Genomic DNA, 19,020 nt, shown 5'->3' on the forward strand with positions numbered 1-19,020 from the left:
ACGGACACTGACCTTGGTCGTGTGTCGGACGGACCAAAGATTCTAGAGCGCTTATTTTGGACACATGCAAAAGCCCCTTGAGATAGCTTAAATGAGTTTACATTTGTTTTATTGTAGTTGACATTATACAACATAGATCCATTTTGTATGATGAAAATACACATTTATACATTTGCGGGATGTAAGAGGACGATGACACTCTGGTAGCACTCAAGTTGGATGTATGCAAGACCAGGTTAGGCTTTACATTTGCCTTAAGCTATATATAAATTCTTTAAAAATACAACCAATAGTTTCGTACTGAAAACACCATAAACTACAACATCTACCACAAAAGAAAGAAAACATCACAGACATTTTGAAAACCAATCAACACCTAGTCTATAGAGGCTACCAGTTACATGTATCTAGTAAAGTAACGCAAAACTTGCATGCAGTCATAAAAAAAATCTCTAGCTGCATATCACTATCACAAGAGGGATGGAATTCTGGCATTGAAAATGTGCATGGTCCGGAGCCAAATGTTCACCATTCCCTCTAGTAAGCTTCAAGTGATATTACATGAAGTTCATCCAATACCCTCAGGTACAAAACATCAGAAACAACCCCTTTCAAGTTTAATTTGGGCTACTCAAGGTAGTAGCATCCATTACAAAAGGTGGCACATGGATGCATAGGCGAACATTAAGATAATGTATGAATATTCTGTCCTTAAAATGCAGGGATAGGGATAGGTTATGAAATGCATCTATAAATGTATAAAATGGGCATTATTATTCACATAAATAAGCTTTCCCTTTACAAAATAACAATAGACGGTTTCTGTAAATGACAACAATATACTTATCTTTCTTAAAACTTCTAAAAGTGAACATAATTGTATTGCATCTTTAAGAGTCAAGCTGGCATTAAATGTGAGCCTAACTCCATCCTGGTAAAGCGGAGTTATGAAGAGGACATTCTTTTCAGTTAATGACACGAAGCACATTTCACTGGGCTACACTGGAGATGTCAGTTCTTTGAGACTTTTCTTTGAGTCTTGTCTAGGATCTTCCTCCGCACAAGCACCATAATACAAATTCCTCTTACAGTCAACACCCCACACACAGGTGCTTCCATTGTGCGCTGCTAACCTTAGGGGGCCATCACAGTTCAAACTCACAGGGCTCGCTGAATACTAAAAAGGTGCCATAACGTTTCCTTGCTCTATGTCTTTCACATAGGTTGTACAAAAAAAATGAGTTAAGTACTCAAATCGAACCAATCCACATTTGCATTCCTCATTTATTTGGATGCCACGGGCTTGGCGCTGGGTTCTTGGGTGACTGTGGACTCCTGGGAGGGACGTCCAGTACCGTCCTGACGCCCACCCTGAGCTGGCATGCCGAAGAGCAGATTCTTGATGATGCCCATGTAGTAGGGCATGTAAACCTGTTTGTTGAAGTTCACCATACCCACGTAGCTGACCCCTAGTGTGGCCAGCTCGGGCTGGATCAGCCCCAGGCCATTGGGCGTGGGCGGAGGGTGGGCATGAGAGTTTGGTATGGACAGGATGACTCGGACATACTGCTGGAATCTTCCCTCTGCAAGGCAATTTCAATACAGTTTTACTCCTTTCACTCTACAGCATTGGCAAGGAGTCAATGTCATAGAAACACTTACTTCTACAAATAAAATGAGATTTCGCACATTATAATACATGACACAGAGCCACAGACTAGTGAACACACAGAGATGTAGTAGACTACTGCCATAAAACATCCCATTTGGTTGCTAAGGACACGCAATGTGTACAAACTAATAAAGCAACACAAAGGAGAACGCAAAGGCCTGTTGAGGTGCCCTTACCGACGAGAGCCCGAATGGGGTTGTTCTCCTGGGTGATGCTGCAGATTTGACCTTTGAGAGTGTGCTGCAGAGGAGGAGGAAGCGGCGGGTAGTTGCGCTCCGTCAGCGACTTGTTGAGCTCGCAGCAGATCTGCACGCTGGCGTTCTCCAGGGCCTCCATTAGGTTGAAACTCCTGCAGGGGAAACAGAGAGATTGATGCATGGGTTTGGCAAATGAAAGAACACACTCACAGCAGCAGCAGTAGCAGCAAACCTGAACACTAAAGGCCATAGAAATGTCACTGCAGGACGGAGGACAGAACCGTCCACATTAACATTTGGTCTGGATTAAAAATGGCTCCTGACTCACTTTCAGTTTATGAACAGATTTTACTGATACACTGCATTGTATGTTTATTTTTTCTAAACTTACAGTACAGTGTCCCTTGCAACTCAAGCTTGTACTTTTCAACGATAAAGTCCAACCAGCTGAGTAAGCGTCATAGCTCAATTATAGCTCTAATCTCCAAAGCATAAACACAGATACATTAAGAAATGCCTCCATTAAACTATGGTTATTATAAAGCTAAATGTCTTGTGTGAAGCTAAATGGCATATAGCCTACTGGTGTTCATCTGTAACAATAAAAGTTAGTTTGTGCTTTAGTCGAGGTGCACATATGAGCATGGCATAAATAGCCTCTTGTGCAGTATGTTTTACAAAATGAGTAATGGTGTGGAGAGCAAAGCCAATAAAAACATATGCTGAAGATTGGACCCTTGGCTTTAATGGCACCAGGGCCATGACGCCATATGTTCAGTCTGTGTGAGCTTTCACAGGTCCTTTTCTGGGAATCATTCTTAAGCCCCAACCACAAGCTCACCAGCAGTCTGGTTGCATTTAATTGAATTATAATATTTTAGTATCTTTTTGTTGGGGCGTAATTTATGTTGACACCTGCACCAAGAAAAATCCCTTGTACCTCCAGTACTTGGCGAATAAAGATTCCAATTCTCATTAAATTGCAAAAACATATTCTATCCCAAAAGAGGAGCAAGGTGCACAGTAACAGTAACCCCTTGTAGTTTCTTTGGTGAACAATAATAACATGTCAGCAATGATCATTTGTTGTTATTATCAGGGTTCTCAGGCACTGTGTCAGAACTCAGGTGTGGACCAGGCCATTTAAAATTCAAAAGATAAATTATGTACAAGTATAATGGCTTTGATCATTTTTTGTATAACTTCAGGCACCAAAATGTTTCTTGCTTTAAAGGAGCGAGACAACTTTTTGTGAAATTATCTTATTTGGCGTCGACCCCAGAGTTACATAAGAGAATATACCCTTCTCTTCACCCTTCTATGCATGCAATAGCCCAGTTTGACACTGTTAGCCTAGCGTAGCATAATTTACTAAAGTATGTTGTTCTAGTTAGCCTGTAGCTTCCTCTAGTTAGCCTGTAGAGCCATTCTAACTACTGTATATGCTAGCAATAGGCTAACTGAAATAACCCACTTCCAGTGAATTATGCTAAGCTAGGCTAACGGTCTTAGACTGGGTTATTGCACACACAGAGAAGAGGAGGTTATGTATCCACTAATCTAACTTTTGGGTAGATGACAAATAAGATAATTTCCCAAAAACCTGGCGTGTCCCTTTAAGCCCTGTTATATAATTACGAAGGAGATCAGTATGAAGGACACCCACGGGCTGTGCATGCCCTCCAGCAGGACACTGGTCATCCTCTTGAGCCTCTCGGTCAGGACAGGCAGGCCAGAGATAGCCTCGCCGATGGAGCTGTAGACGATGAGCAGGACCGACGCCACAGCCTGGAGGAGCTGGGCCCGCCGCTGCATCTCCACCAGCCTGCCCTGGTCCGTCATCAGGGTCTGAGGAGACAAGCAATCAAAACAAACATGTAAACAAATGTGTAAACAAACACTACTATTAGCATATATTATACAGACATGGGTGAAAATAAACAAGCGCAATAACAGTCATCAAAGGACAAGGTGATTCATGAAAAGAAAAACACTCAAGTTTAACATGGTACCTGTACTCTAACAAAACTAAATTCATTCATATTGTTATCCACTCTGAAGGAACAGTGTTAAATCAGTGCTAAAATCACAGTATTGAAAATAATTCCCATTCCCCTTAGTAGTATTGCTGGTCAGAAATTCAACAGAGGTGATTAACACATTACTGTACATACAACAGGATGCTGCTGCATCTAGACTGTAGGAGAGAACTGGAACACCCACCTCAGGGAGCGGGTCCTTGTGGGTTCCCATGAGGAGACGCACAAAGGCTGTGTTCATGACCAGTGCGGGACCGGGCAGCGCCTTCACGGCCTTGTCTGGGTCTCCGCTCTTCTCTGCTGGGGGCATGGCCTGGATAGCCTCCTCCAGAGAGGCTTTGATCCAGCCTGTGGTGTGGTCCAGGGCATCTGAGGCACAGACAAGCACAATCAGGCCATACTGTTCCTGCATTTGAATAATACATGTCTTGCAAGACTTGTTTATCCTGATTAAATGTATTATTTATAAATAAATTATAAACAAAATGTCAGTCATTTTGAAGTTATTGAGAGATGGTAAAGGGTTGTAACATAGATATTCCATAACATGAATTCAGATTCAGGTCCCATGTTTCATTAGCCTACTATTTTGCTAAATTTTCAACAGAAAATACACACACAGAAATAAAAACACATTTTTGAAGATAACTGACTGGGTGTGGTCTGCAGAATGTTCTGGAACTTCTCCCTCTCATACTCCACAGAGTGCTTCTGGAGTTCTGGCCTGATCATCTGAATGGTGGTGTTTACAAAGTCCATCATCATGAGATCCAGTACACGGAAGATCTCCCTGAAGCACACACACAGGGAGATAGAAAACAGTTGTGTAATTGAATTACAGTCATTTGATTTGGTCCTCTGGTTGAATTAACAGACAATCCCCTAGAACTTTTCTCCACATGTTCTATAGTGCCACTAACCACTACAGAACAGAAATAGGTTAGCTCAGATATGCACTGAGGAAGGGCAAAGCATCTGGAAAGAGTTCTTCAGAAACACCTGAAATGCTTTTAATAGTAACCCTACCTAATTCTGCCCCTGGGAAGCCACAACACTTCATTTTCATTTTCATCACTTTTCTTAATTAGGTACTGCATACCACTGATTCTGACACTCAACCTTCAGTGCCGATTTCCCCAAGGTTTACAAGGGCAGAGGGGAGACTTAAAAATAAACCACACAGGATCGAGGAGGCACAGGTAATGGAGCGAAACGAAACATTCGAGGAATTGAGGTAGCAAACACAAACATCTGAAATTCACCTACAAAAAGGACCCAAAGCTGCCTTCTTCACCCATATAAGGAGATCCAGATAAGATGGTACCCAGATCTCCAGATATGGCCTAAAATGCCAGCTTTTGGGTCCTTTTTGTAGGTGAACTTCAGAGGTCTAATTGAGGAATTGCGGTAGGAAAGCATACTTGAAGAGAGAGACGATGTCGCCAGGGTTCTCCCTAAGCTTCTTGATCTCCTCGTCGCGGACCGGCGCGCACATTTTGCCCATGGTGTTGATGACGTAGGTGGCCATGCCCTGGATGTCCACCGCGTCGTTGTCTGCCTGCTGGCGGATCAGGTCCATGTCCAGCACCTCCATGATCTGCGTGCGCATGCGGTTGGATCCCGGGTTCAGGAAGGAGAGAAGGATCTGCGTGGGCAAAAACAACACAATGAAGAGCCAACAGATGCATGTTCAAACAGGCAGAGGAAGGAGACTGTGTGTGGTAAGCATGCCATTTCGGAAATATAACTAAAGATTTTTGGTGGCAGTTTATGGTTCATCCATGTGGGGGCAGCCGAAGCCTACTGGTTAGGGCTTCTGGCTTGTAACCGAAGGGTTGCCGGTTCGATCCCTGACCAGTAGGAAAAATGTGGGTGGGGGAAGTTTTTGAGCACTGCTCTCCCATGCCCACATCCACGGCTGAAGTGCCCTTGAGCAAGGCACCTAACCACTCACCGGGTCAGTGTGTGCTCTGTGTGCGCGCTTCACTAATTCACAGATTGGGATAAATGCAGAGACCCCTCACGGGATCAAAAGAGTATACTTATACTTACTTATAAACATCTACGGTCAATGTGATGGACGGACGGTGGTCATACAGTTAGTTGTTACGACAATGTTAGATAATCAATTGGAATCACCTATTGATTTCAACTGACCTAAAATTCTTGGCTCTTCAGTCCTATATATTTTTTTTAAGAATCAATGGAAGCAAAACAACAGGGTTAGGCAATGCTAGCTATTCTGTTAAGATATCAATGGAGCGATGTCACTGTAATCGTTTTAGACAGTTCTACAGAGGTTTTGGTTTTGCTGTGAAGCCTTAAGCGATTTTGCAGGGTCATCATTCCTGTATGATATACGGTACGTGTGTGTTTTAGTGACAAACCTGGGTAGGTAAGTGGTAAACCTCCTAAAAAAATAGCATTTAGCTTTGTTTTGCTATGTGAATAAGGCCATGGGGCTCTCCTTTGAGCTGGTCTGCTCAAGGTGCCCAAGATGAACCTCAGCACAATGGGAGTGAGAGCGTTCTCCCACACAGCCCCAAAGCTATGGAACTCACTTCCAAACGACATCAGGCAGTGTGAATCCACTGCCCAGTTTAAAAAGAAACTGAAAACCTATCTCTTCAGACTAGCCTATGGACTATGATATGGCTAAATGGACTATATATTTTTTTTATCCTTTTTTGATACATTTTTTTTTCTTCTATTTGTTTTATCTGTGAAGCGACTTTGGGTGTCCTGAAAGGCGTTTTTAAATCAAATGTATTATTATTATTATTATTATTATTATTATTATTATATTAGAAGGTTTACTACTCTCCCTGTGTAAACCTACTCAAGTTTGTCCCTAAACCACCTACTTGATATATCCCCCTGGTGTGGGACATTGACTCACCCCTCTAATCTCCTCCAGAAGTTTGACGGCGTGTCGGTACTCCGGTGGGTCCTCATTCAAGTCAGACTCCAAGCAATCCCAGAATGCTTTGTGAACGATCTCCTTCACTCTCTTCTGCAAACTATAGGAAAGAAAATATTTTTTGAGCAATCCTCAATGAACATAATTCCTGTTAGGTCCAGAACCTCCCAGATAAAACCCAGAGTATTTGACTAAGCCATCTGACTGGTATTATGAAATCCTTTTTCACATTGAGAATTTTTCACATCACAGAGTTCCACAGATCTACAAGTTTTGGATACAAGGATACAAGGAAGTTTATTGTCACATGCATATAGTTACTGGAAGTAAGAAATGCAGTGAAATTATGTGTGGTGTCAGCCTATTTGTGCATTAATGGGGGGGGGGGTAAAAAGTGCAGTAGAAGAGGGGTTTAGTAGATTAAGTGGCAAGGGGCTGCATAAAAAGGTGGGGAGGATTGGGATTGGGTTGGGGGCACCAACAAGGAGCACCCAAGAGCAACAGGGGCAAGGAAAAACTCCCTTACCAAGGAAGAAACCTTGGGCAGATCCACGGCTCAAGGGGCTAACCCAACTGCCAGGGGTCTTGGTGTGTGTGTTGGGGGGATGACAGGGGAGATGGGATAGTGTGCTGTGTATGTGGGGAGAGGGCAGTGTGCAATATGTGTGTTGGAGAAGCTTCCTCATGAGACAATGTGCTGTGTATTGGGGGCAGTGTGCTGTAAAGTATGTTGGGGATGTGTGTTGGAGAAGCTTCCTGATGAAATAATGTGCTGTGTATGTGGGGGGGGTGTGCAGGGACTTACTATTGCAAGCAGAGTGCTGTATGTAATGTATGTGAGTGATGACAGTGAAGATGTGTGTGTGTGGTAGGGAGTGGAGCAGTGACTGTGTGTGTGTGTGTGTGTGTGTGTGTAGTGTGGAGGTGGGGGCAGTGTGCTGTAAGTATGTAGAGGATGTGTGTTGGAGAAGATCCTGAAAGACAATGTGCTGTGTATGTCGGGGGCAGTGTGCAGCAAGTATGTAGAGGAGGCTTACTGTAGCAAGCAGTGTGCTGTATGTATGTGAAGTGATGACAGTGATGATGTAAGTGTGTGTGTTGGGGATGGGGGTGGGGTGGGGGGGGGCAGAAAGGTTAGGCAATCAAGGACATGGGTAGATGGAGGAGAAATCAAAAATAATAAATAAAAAGTGTGCAAAAGTTGGAGAAAGTCAGATATGTGTGTGTGTGTGTGTGTGTGTGTGTGTGTGTGTGTGTGTGTGTGTGTGTGTGTGTGTTTTGACGTGTGATGAAATAAGAAAATAAATAAAAGGTCATAGGGAGAGGGATGTAAAAGTGCTAAAAGTCTAAAGGATGAATGGGAGAGTAGAAATGTCAGTGCTCCACAATGACAACAAACCATTTTACACTTTAAGGGTCTGTTTCCCAGACATGGATTAAGCCTAGTACTTGACTAAAAGCTATTCCAGTGGAGATCTTCACTGATGTTCTGTTTTAGGCTAGGATTAAGCTTAATCCATGTCCGGGAAGCCGGCCCTAATTGCAATTTCAGGGGAACATAAGAGCATAAGAGATTCTACATAGGACACAAGCACAAGTCACAGACGCTTTGGTTAAAGCCATACCTGTTTTCAGGTAGTTCTGACGGTTCCACGCGGAAGTTGCGGTTCACAATGATCTCGTGAGCCAACTTTAAGTTGGACAGGTCCCGAGCCGAAGTCATGACCTCATCCAGCGTTATTGTTTTTGGAGGGCTGGCTGTAGACACACGACCAACCAAGTCCAAATGAACCACTGAACCCATTTACTAGATGCTTTTTATCCAACATCCCTACCAGGACCTGAACTTACCACTTAAGAGTGAAGTTTCCTAACAGCTTAGGTGCTAGAATATGCGAGTACAGTACTTTCAATCCATTCAACATCTAGGCTAAGAGGATGTTTCTTGATATGGAGAAACTCCCTTGATCCATTGAGTAACACAAGGTATTGATTTTTTTTTCCAATTCAGTGCTAAGAAAGACACATCAATTACATTAGGTTCAACACCAACATATCTCTCCACACACACACACACACACTTACAGGAGGGTGAGCTGTGCTTGCTGGAGTCGCTGGTAAAACTCTGACGAGAGCATTCAATGTCACTGGCCGACGTCATGCTGTCGCACCTGTCGGACAGCTCGGTGTCGCTATTCTGGTCCTCACTGCCAGCTGTGGACGTGGAGGTGGGCCGCTCATCATTCCGCGGCATTGTGGACGATCACTGCAGACACACGACATGGACACTCACTATTATTCATTATTATTACTCACTACTATTACAGAATAATTTTATAGACTGCACAAAGAGACAATGTTTGACAACACAAGCAGGTTAAGAACTGACAAACTGAAATCGTCAAATTTCATGTTTGTGCCCGAGTGTGTTTATGCGGTAGCCCTTAGCAACCTTTGTCAATCTTTTACTGCTTGGTGAAGAGTAAACAAGACATTCCATCAAAATGGCTGCCATGACAACATTAACAGCTTCCAGGAAACTTCAAACATTTCACAAGGCAACTGACCAAAGGGAAATGGTGTTCAAAACAACAACAACAAAAACTAACTTCCTCCCTGGTATAATTACCATTTTGTGGGATATCTGCAATGTAGATCACAGAATAGCTCTCTGTGTCTGCAAAAACCACACAGGGCCCTTGAGTGCTCACAAGGAGAGATCACAAAAGGACACAGTGTTCTAATTCCATTGGGGGACTTGGAGAGATTCCATCACCAAGGCAACACTTGATAACAGTTAGCTAGCTTTCCAACAGCTGGTCTATCCTGTTTCCCCTAATCACCTCCAACCACAGTATATCTGTGTGTGTGTGTACATGTGTGTGTGTCTGCGTGCACGTGAGCACATTTTTGGCATCTATAGTACACCCCACCCAATGCCTTTTCATGTTACCTCTCAGGAACCCCAACTCCTCGCGAGCACACAAAATAACTTCTCACAGCACTCTCTAGAACCACCTCCACAACACACCTTTATTCAGGGAGAAACGCACACAGAGGAAAGGATGCATCATTTCCTCATCGAGATAAAAAAATAACATTCCAAAGCGTCTGATTGGCAAACAAGCAACTGCTCCAAGAGGTGAATGTACAGAGAGTGACTTCATTATATGGAGATGGGGTGTGGGGGCTTGTCCGATCCTAATGTAACCTGAGCCAGGGGGCTGACTCATAAATTCCATGTGACTGGCTACAAAAGGCCACGTGCCCACTGTGTTCCCACAGATGTCACTCTCGTGCAGCCAGGGGCACATTCATTCAAATGATCCAAACAAAGCAGGCGTATGTCCTAAGAGAGCAGCAAGACGCCAATGTTTGTCTTCTAAAGTTAGTCTTGAGACGTATGTGAAGTGCAGAGTCACTTCTGATCAACATACTTAGGGCCAGGAAACTTTCGGTGCGCTATCAGTTTCTGCAGACTGCTGGGAGACTGACCTGTGGGCCATACTGAGGTCAAGCCCTTCTCTAGTTTCTCTCTAACAGGAGTAACATGGTATGACCACTCAGGAAAACTATAACAAGCCAACAATTACATTAAGGATGTCCTATGCCAACCGTTCCATTAGCTTGTACTATCAGCGTGTTTACAATGGTAATCTAGTCAACCAAGCCTCTGAAAATTGTGATACAACCCTATATGTAACCTCAGGGCTTGTCACTAGTATTATATTGCATGAAACCCAAATTCCAGATACAATGCTTTCTACAGGATTGGTGTACATACACAAAGACAGGCTGCACAATCAGCATGTTATTTGTGAAGGATAAGTCATTGTCAACACTGAGAAGTCAGTTGTGTCTTAGTAGTACACATACAGAAATGTGTCGTTATATGTTTGGGTGGTTCTGTCCTTCCTTATCATAGCCAGGAAGGCCCCACTGTTGGACGCCCTATAGTGGTGACAATTATGCAGGGTTGCCAGGGTAAGTGTATCAGTATCAGTTGTGTATGTTTGGATAGGGATCCTTTGTTCAATTGTATAGAGCTAACGCACATGTCCTTCTGAGACACAGCCTTTGCGTTCTGCGAATACAATGCATCTGGTGCAACAATGTCACCTTTGATTGTCCTGACAAAGAGACAGCGGAGGTTCGTTTTCTCGTTTGTAAATGACAGTGCCTGCCAGATGACGCGGAAAATGATCTCTCTATCGGTGGGGTTGGGAAATCAAGACAAGCACTTAGCATGGCAACTATCTTCCCATTGGCTGCTAAAATCCTGACGGTCACCCCTACAAGGCTCGTTACAACGGGAGATCAGCTGCAGAGCAGACACACACTCACAAAATCCACACACGCGTTACTGATGTGTACACGTGATTCGAGCTTCAGCACCAAAACAAGGAGATGCACGAGCGAATCTGACAACAACGAGCAACACTATTAAACAAAAGCAGCGTAGGCAAACAACGAGTTTCACAACCAGCCTTCTTCAAGATAAAATAACAGATTGTGATGTATTATGTTAACAGTAACGTAGTTTAAAACAAAAACATCCGGTGCCATTTCCAAAGCCGTAAAATGCCTCAGCCCTTAAGAATATTGTTCTTACAGACAACAGTTACTTTAAAGAATAAAACGTAAACAGCACTTGCCCTAGATGGGACTAACACAACACAACACAACACAACAACACAAGATACCAAAACATTAGGGTTTAGCATAAAAGCCTAGTGTAGATCATAAAAAGATAACACCCTATCGAAATAGACGACAAATGTCGAGTTTTATCCCATTAATACTTGCATAAAGTGTCTAAATAGATCAAATGGTTTCCCTTTTCATAATTAAAAGGTCAAAGCATGCAACTCTTGAGCTGGTGACTTTATTTAGCTACGTTACCTTAGTATTGTCTCCAAATGGAGACAACGTTCTTTTGTAGAATTGCGAACACTTTAGCTTTCTCTTGTGTAAGATAGTCCTTCCTTTAGTGATTATGCCAGTGGAGTATTTAAAGGGTCTCAAGTCGTAAGCCAGCTGGAAAGCACACAGCGAATTGGAACGGTTCATTGTTGACTCCACATTAGGGGAGATACAGTTCAGAAGACGTCTTTTTTATTTCAGATCAGTACCAACATATTACGCTGAATACATTGCAAGCACTTATTACATATATGACATGTTAAGTTGTACACGATCACGAACGATTTGAGTTTTTTTTTTTCAACAAGCATTCAAATGGTAAATCCGGTTCAAACCCCATTATGAGCAGCTATGGTACATTCTGTTTCACATGGACCTCTTTGTTTACGGATATGACGTATAGAATTAAACATTGGCAAAGTTTGACTTGTCTCGTTTCAACTGCATTTGTCCTCACTTGCATCACTCTTTACAATGAATTAATTCTATTTTCTTTATATATATGTTCGTCTTGACAGTATGTAGATTTGGCCTGCACTTCATGGAAATTTCCGTCTGGTTTTCATGAAACCGGACCCCTCCCCCAGAGTGTTACAGTGCTGTTATTATTCAAAAGGACCTGTCTCGCTGAAGAGACTGCCTTCTTCCGCATCAGAAACCACACTTGTAGAAGACTATTCTAGAAAGTCTGTAAATTATGTTAATGGTTTCCGGACTGAATGACAATGTCTTGCCATTTAGAAATCTGCAAGAGAGTAAAGTGTCATGGAAGCACTGTAAAGAAATTGCTCTAAATGCTACGCAGACATGTCTACTACCACCTAAAAGTTGTGCAAGCCTACCTACAGTTTGGTGGTTTACAAATACCCCCCCCCCTCCTCCTCAAATAGCCTTTCATTCAAGACTCATGGATGGAAACATTTGTCTTTGACTATCAAAATCTGTCCACATTCTTCAAATGTAAAGACATTGCATCAGATTAGCTGCATTGCTGGGTAGGAGTTGAATAAGAGACATTTAACACGAATGACAAAGAACAAATCCATAACGAGGTTAACCATGAGTAGGCTGTGTTCTAGAACATCTTCCTCTGATGCCGAATATATATAAATCTACCGAGATAGATTGAAATAGCTAAAAAACCTTGTGGGACAAATTACATAGAGGACAAATACAGTGTTTGTTTTGTCAATACTATATCAGCCAGTGGGGGCGATATAGAGCAATACAAAATAATTCCTTTGGCAAAGCCAGAGGGGCAGTGCTTCCTGTTTCAGGATGGCGGTTGATTTGACTCCCAGATTTAGAAGATTGAACAGTGAAACCAGGAGTTTTCGCTTAAATGGTCAATCGCTGGGTGAGTGCAAAATAATTAACTATACATAGACACATTGGATGGATCCAATATGGGTTAGCGTATTTAGCCTAGCTAGCAAACGTTAACAATACCCTAATCAGCCAAACAAGTTAGCTAAGTAAACAGTATGTGTTAAGTCATCTGTATTGATTGACTTAAAGTTAATGTAACATGTCTGTCTAGCTTTTTAAGTTTGAACTCTAGCTTTTGATTATATCATTAACTTGGCGGCTCATAAAACCATGTATGATCCAAGTTTCGATGCAGTAAGTTATTACCTATCCAACTATGACTGACTGTTTGCTTTCTGGTATGGTCCGCTGCATGCTAGCATCAGGTGAGCTAAATTTACCAAAGGTTAGCCCTAAAAGTGTGTTCACTTCACTTCACAGACCCCCACAAATCATGTTGGGGTCCTAAAGGAATTGGTATGTTAAATATGTCTTCCTCTCACCAGGTTCTTCGGGCCCTTTTCGGGCCACGCAGTTGTGGCGTAATATCATCCAGGCTCTCCAGACTCAAGTGGAGGTTCGTCGCCGACGCCAGCACCTGCGCGTGCATAATGAATGCTTCACGGGCGCAGACGCAGTGGATGTGGTTCTGAGTCATCTCATGCAGAACATTCTATTTTGCACCAGCGAGGTGTCACGCTTGAAAGCCACCCGTCTGTGTCAAGCCTTGATGGACTCTAGGGTGTTTGAACCAGTGGGAACGAAGCTTTTCCGCCGGGAAAAGGAAAGCGCGTTTGAGGACAGTAGCCACAGTTTATACAGATTTGTGGACTGCAACGCATTGCCTGGATCTGGAAAACGTGGTGCTGACTTCGAGAACTGGAGCCCAAGTGAACATGTGGGGAAAAAGAAGAAAGGCTCCAGGTTAGCTTTTCTTGCTGAATTGGCTTACATGGATGTGCGTATGAGATAGAAATGATTTTAGAAATAGAAATTGTTTAGTAATCTTAGAGTGGCCTTTATCACATCATTATTGACAATCCAGAACCGTTAAATACATGACAAATGCGTCTTAAGAGTAAATAAAGTGTGGTTTAATGTTACCACTTTTCTTTGAACCAGGTTGGAGGAGTTGAGGACCATATCCAACCCTCTGGCCATGGGTTCCTCCGACCGCAGGGTGGAGAGACTACTGGAGACCATCAACCTCCATCCCACCATGCCCTCCTCACAGAAGCAAGCCCCATCCACAAACTTCCTGTCCAAGAAATGTGAGGCTACTAGATACACATAACTTTTTAACCATGCGAAACATAGCTCTTCCAATATATGAAGAAGAAGTATCAGTTTCATTACAAAACATTGGCCACAATGTTGTTGTTGGCACTTTTATTGGCACTTTTATTAGTCTTTGCTAATATACGCTATATATATAATATAATATATGCTAAAATACTTTAAAAATACTCGACTCCTCTGCACTCAAAGCCCTTTACAATGTCATGCACACACACACACACACACACACACACACACACACACACACACACACACACTAATGCCGAAGGCTGCCATGCAAGGTGCCCACCTGCTTATCAGGAGCACTGGAAGTGTCTTGCTCAAGGACACTTCGACAGGGTCAGGACAAGTTGGGCTTGCACCGGCACCCTTCCAGCCACTGCCGCCCAAGACTGTGTGATGCTCAGGGTATAATTATGTTAGTAATAGTATGCTGTGTTTGGTCTAGTACTCAGGGGCTGTACATACTATATTTCATTTTGATGTATCACAAATACCCATCTGTTTGTGTATTATATGCTTAATCTGTCTGTGTGTGTGTGTGTGTGTGTGTGTGTGTGTGTGTGTGTGTGTGTGTGTGTGTGTGTGTGTGTGTGTGTGTGTGTGTTTGCATGCATGTAGTGGTGGAGGAGGTGTGGAGGCAGCAGACTCTGCTTCAGTTGCTTCAGATCATCGACCTGCCCGTCCTCGACTGCATCCTCACCTCGCCTGTCAGAACCGAGCTGCCTCACTCCACCGCGCTGCGTAACCATAACGACCTGGTCATCTCCAACACCTGCGTGGAGAGGGAGGTGACGCAGAGCCTCAACCTGCCTGAGTCAGTACCTCCTCATCCCAGTCATGTGCAGACTGCTGTTAGAGGAGCATGTTGCAGAAGTGCTCATCAGGGTTGGATTAAAGCAACACAATGTGGTTCTTTTACCCGAAATTGAAGACTTCAAACTCATTTTGATGCTACATTTACATTAACTCACAATACAGAGAATGGGGTTTCTGACATTGCTGATGCGCACCCAGAATGCCTGGTATTGCACTATGTTACGTTCTTGTTGTGGGCAGGAGTATGACCCTTTTTGTGTCGGTATTAAACAAATTGGGTATCCCCTTAGCGCTAAATGGGTACCCAGGTCTTTGAAAATCGACGAAAAGGGTAATGCTTGCAGTATAATCAAATGTACTTTGAATTTAGTGTAGGCCTTGGTTTTGAAGTGAAGGCTTTAGTGTAGGCCTTTGATTTTGAAACTTTTATTTGGAAACATGTAAAAATTTCACAAGCTAAAGAAGTTTCAGAAACGGATGTTAACCAATCTACAGACTTCATTTCATTTACATGTTTTTTTTTTTTAAATCACATTTTAAATATATTATATAATGATTGTAAGGCTTCTTGTTTTTCATCTGACCCTTCCCTCCAGGGATGACATGTTTAACTTTACATTTTTGTACACTCTTTGCCTTTTTTAGAACGGACTGCTGGCTGGCTGCTGCTGCAGACTGCCTGGAGCTGTTCCCAGATCAGCTGATTGTGGTGGTGGGAGAGCAGCTGGTTCAGCAGGAGACCAGAACTTCTGATGTAGAGGAGAGACTGGCCAATCAGAAGAGGCTGCTCTTCGACACCATTTCGAAATACTACAGCTGTCAGGAGAGGCAACCTCTGCTCTCAGGCCGCTACCTCGACATACATGTTGGAATTCTACAACTACTGGGTGAGCTCAGTACACACGGGAGCCTTATCTTTAACACACCGAAATATAATGTTAAAGCAAGCCCCCATGCTTAAGTAAATTGTGCCTTATAGAGTTATCTGCCAGTGAGGATTTATATGATTATGTATGATCAAATGTATGGCTGACCCCTACTTCTTTTTCTATTTGCTTGATGTTTCTCTCTCTGTGTGCGTGTGTGTGGGCATATGTGTGTGTGGGCGCGTGTGTGTGTGGGCGCGTGTGTGTGTGGGCGCGTGTGTGTGGGCGCGCGTGTTGTGTGTGCGTGCGGTATTGCAGACTGTGGGCGGAAGGAGGAGGCTCTGCGGGCCAGTCAGCTGTGCATGCGCATGCTGTCCTCCAGCTGCAGGGATGAGCTGCGCAGACTCCTGGCCTTCCTATGCGCAGCAGCAGACCCAGCTGCCTGCCGTCTGCAGAAACAGGTACGCCTCACCTGCTTGAGACACGTTACCTCAGCAACACACGTTTTTAGTGGGTGAACATGTATTGCTGAAGAGTTTATTTCCCCCCCCTGAAGAATGTTGTTGTTGTTGTTGTTGTTTAAATCAATGAATGGCCAATGAATCACCTGAGTGAGTCCCTGTTGTTTGTTTCCCTGTGTGTGTGGACAGGCAGAGAATGGGCCGTTGGTGTGTAAGACATTCCTGAGGGCTATCCTCCAGAGCAAAGACATGACGCGCGCTCAGAGCGAACAGCTGCTGCTCTTCCTCATGGACAACCATACCCAGCTCTTTAAGGTGGACACTTAAGTGCTTAACCCCAACAGCTATTCAGTTATATGACTGTAAACTGAATATTTTTGAGATGTGGTCGAAATGTTTTTTTAGACATTTTCGGACATTGTAGGCTTTTGGGAAACACTGATCAACATTTGTCACCATTTTCTGGCAGTTTATATGCTAAGTAACTACCAGTGATCAATTAATCAAGAACATGATTGACAGATTAAACGTCCAGGGAAATACGTTTGTTGCAGCCCTAATTTAGTTTAGCCCCAAAGGATGCTGGTGTAGTCACCCTTCACAAAGTTCCTGTACTGAAGGAATAACTACCTCATATCTGTATGTCTTTACACACCTGTTATTCACTGATATGCCAACTGTATGTCACAGCTCCTTGTGATAAATTGAATCTATTATTAAATGGGATGCATACATTATCTTCACCAGATGATTGATATTTATTTGTTAATTCTGTTAATGATGTTTAATAGACACCCATATCCTTGGTTGAGTCTGTGAGAAAAGCACTGCAAAGCCTGCAACAAGGAAGAGATCCAGTCAACGCACCCAGTAAGGAACTAAGTCTCAGTGTCCTCATAATGCAGTTACTTACCTTGCACTTACAGGTAGACCACAACAATGAACAGAAACGTTTTTATTGAAATGACTTCTTTCCGACCCTTAAAAAAGGAGTGACATGATAATTGTATAGTGGGTATTGCAATTATGACCGTGAATTGTTATGTTCATGTTCATCTTTCATGTTCATGTTCAGCTTTTTTGGGCTTAGCTAGTCCCCTCTGGGCCTGAAAATCTAGCTTTCACAGTATTTGACTTTGTCTTTCTCTCTTGTCGTTGCTGTTGTAGTGTTCAGGTTCTGCCAGCAGGTGTCACTGCAGGAGTATGAGAGCCAGCGGGAGCAGGCCACCATGGAGGGCCTGAAGCAGCTCATTCTGCACATCTCCAACAGCACTACCCTCTCCTTGAAGGAGAAGAAGCGCCTGGTCAAGGATTTCCAGAAGCACCACCCCGGAGCGTTTCTTCAGCACTTCACCTCCACCTTCTAGTCGGTGGGTAAATAGTGCCTTTATTGATGTCCCTTCATCGGGTGACTTGAATTGGATTATGCATTAGTTTGGTAACTGTCCAACTTTTTTGTTGGACATTTTTTGTTAACAACAGTTAAAGGTACTTCTCATATAGACACGTTTGTTTGGTTCAAAACAAAGTTTGTGTTCTCTTTAATGACACTACCTCCTCGGAAATGGTGTCTGATTTAGTTTGTTTGGATGCTCAGTTGGGAAACTGGCAGTTGAATGCATTTTCTACTCAATGCAGATTGTGTTGTTATCCTACTGTTATCCTACAAGTTGGTGTGCAATTTCAGAAATCAGTCCTTGGCTTTATTAGTTCTGTTTAGTCTACTTCCTGAACACACGTTTGATTTTAGCTTTAAACTGGATTTACTCACTCAGGTGAATGCGTGTTGAGACTCTTCTAGTCCTTCAACTGTACTGGAGATTGGTTGTCTTTTAGTAATAGTTAATATGAATTATCTACAAAGTATTTTATGAGCATTTAAGACATTATAGAAGTGTTATTATAAGCAATAAAGGTAATAATAGTGATAAATGTAGCATTAAAATTAAATCATAAAAGGATTTATGGGATAGAAAAGGGAACTCTCTAGTTGTAGACAAGGGTGTATGAAAATGTTTTAAACATATATCAACATTGAAAATACATATCAAAGTGTCTTATGTTTTCATAATAAAGTAACATCAGCTCTTGAAATGAGGCGAATATAAGCACAAACTGTAGTTTAATTCTTTACAAAGATTATGTACTTTATTAAATGTCGGTTCTGTTTGACAGGAAATGTGTTCAATGTATGTTTGAATATTACAACTAAAGGTAGAATTACGCTGTTAGTATTTACAAAGGGTTATTTAATTTTATTTAATTTGTTGTCAGGTAATGTTTATCCTTACTAGGTTCTGCACTAATTTGAATGCAACATCAGTACAGGAATAGTCAAATAACTGTTTTACTTGTTGATTAAGTTTTAATTATTTTTAAACTTAAATGGATATGTTCTCATGTAGAGATGCACTTTAAATATTTGGGATGATAAAAGTACTAAAAGAAACCTGGTGACCCTTCAGAGTGATTTTTACATAAACACACACACACACACACACATGGTGGCGCGGTAG

At 42.6% G+C, this 19,020-nt stretch overlaps 2 protein-coding genes across 4 annotated transcripts; one reads left to right on the top strand and one right to left on the bottom strand.

The window, feature by feature from the left end:
* Positions 1–92: 92 nt before the first annotated feature.
* tcp11l2 (t-complex 11, testis-specific-like 2) lies at positions 93–13,648 on the bottom strand. 3 transcript variants are annotated; one of them, XM_048267790.1, is made up of 10 exons: positions 13,563–13,648; positions 8,914–9,094; positions 8,454–8,586; positions 6,808–6,928; positions 5,330–5,553; positions 4,562–4,698; positions 4,093–4,277; positions 3,536–3,717; positions 1,849–2,021; positions 93–1,583 (listed from the first exon to the last, which is right to left on the bottom strand). In XM_048267790.1, the coding sequence occupies exons 2-10, from the start codon at positions 9,080–9,082 to the stop codon at positions 1,285–1,287; spliced, it is 1,623 nt and encodes a 540-aa protein (XP_048123747.1). In that variant the 5' UTR covers positions 9,083–9,094; positions 13,563–13,648; the 3' UTR covers positions 93–1,284. The 3 variants fall into 3 exon arrangements, with proteins under 3 accessions (XP_048123747.1, XP_048123746.1, XP_048123748.1); XM_048267789.1 differs by lacking the exon at positions 13,563–13,648 and adding an exon at positions 11,731–11,865; XM_048267791.1 differs by lacking the exon at positions 13,563–13,648 and adding an exon at positions 9,458–9,522.
* Positions 13,003–18,923, top strand: depdc4 (DEP domain containing 4). The gene is made up of 9 exons (XM_048267788.1): positions 13,003–13,108; positions 13,566–13,983; positions 14,182–14,330; positions 14,980–15,175; positions 15,823–16,064; positions 16,362–16,504; positions 16,694–16,819; positions 17,296–17,374; positions 17,672–18,923. The coding sequence occupies exons 1-9, from the start codon at positions 13,030–13,032 to the stop codon at positions 17,869–17,871; spliced, it is 1,632 nt and encodes a 543-aa protein (XP_048123745.1). The 5' UTR covers positions 13,003–13,029; the 3' UTR covers positions 17,872–18,923.
* Positions 18,924–19,020: the final 97 nt, after the last annotated feature.

The sequence above is a fragment of the Alosa alosa genome, chromosome 17, assembly GCF_017589495.1.
Source record: "Alosa alosa isolate M-15738 ecotype Scorff River chromosome 17, AALO_Geno_1.1, whole genome shotgun sequence".
Taxonomy (NCBI): Eukaryota; Metazoa; Chordata; class Actinopteri; order Clupeiformes; family Clupeidae; genus Alosa; species Alosa alosa.

Bases quoted from the DNA above. Each gene is read 5' to 3' on its own strand.
- tcp11l2 (XM_048267790.1), bottom strand. From the start codon at position 9,082: ATGCCGCGGAATGATGAGCGGCCCACCTCCACGTCCACAGCTGGCAGT. The intron at 8,587-8,913 runs GTAAGTGTGTGT...GTGTGTCTACAG, and splicing joins CAAGCACAGCTCACCCTCCT to CCAGCCCTCCAAAAACAATA. The intron at 3,718-4,092 runs GTGGGTGTTCCA...TTGTCTCCTCAG, and splicing joins ACAAGGACCCGCTCCCTGAG to ACCCTGATGACGGACCAGGG.
- depdc4 (XM_048267788.1), top strand. From the start codon at position 13,030: ATGGCGGTTGATTTGACTCCCAGATTTAGAAGATTGAACAGTGAAACC. The intron at 13,109-13,565 runs GTGAGTGCAAAA...TCCTCTCACCAG, and splicing joins CTTAAATGGTCAATCGCTGG to GTTCTTCGGGCCCTTTTCGG. The intron at 17,375-17,671 runs GTAAGGAACTAA...TTGCTGTTGTAG, and splicing joins AGATCCAGTCAACGCACCCA to TGTTCAGGTTCTGCCAGCAG.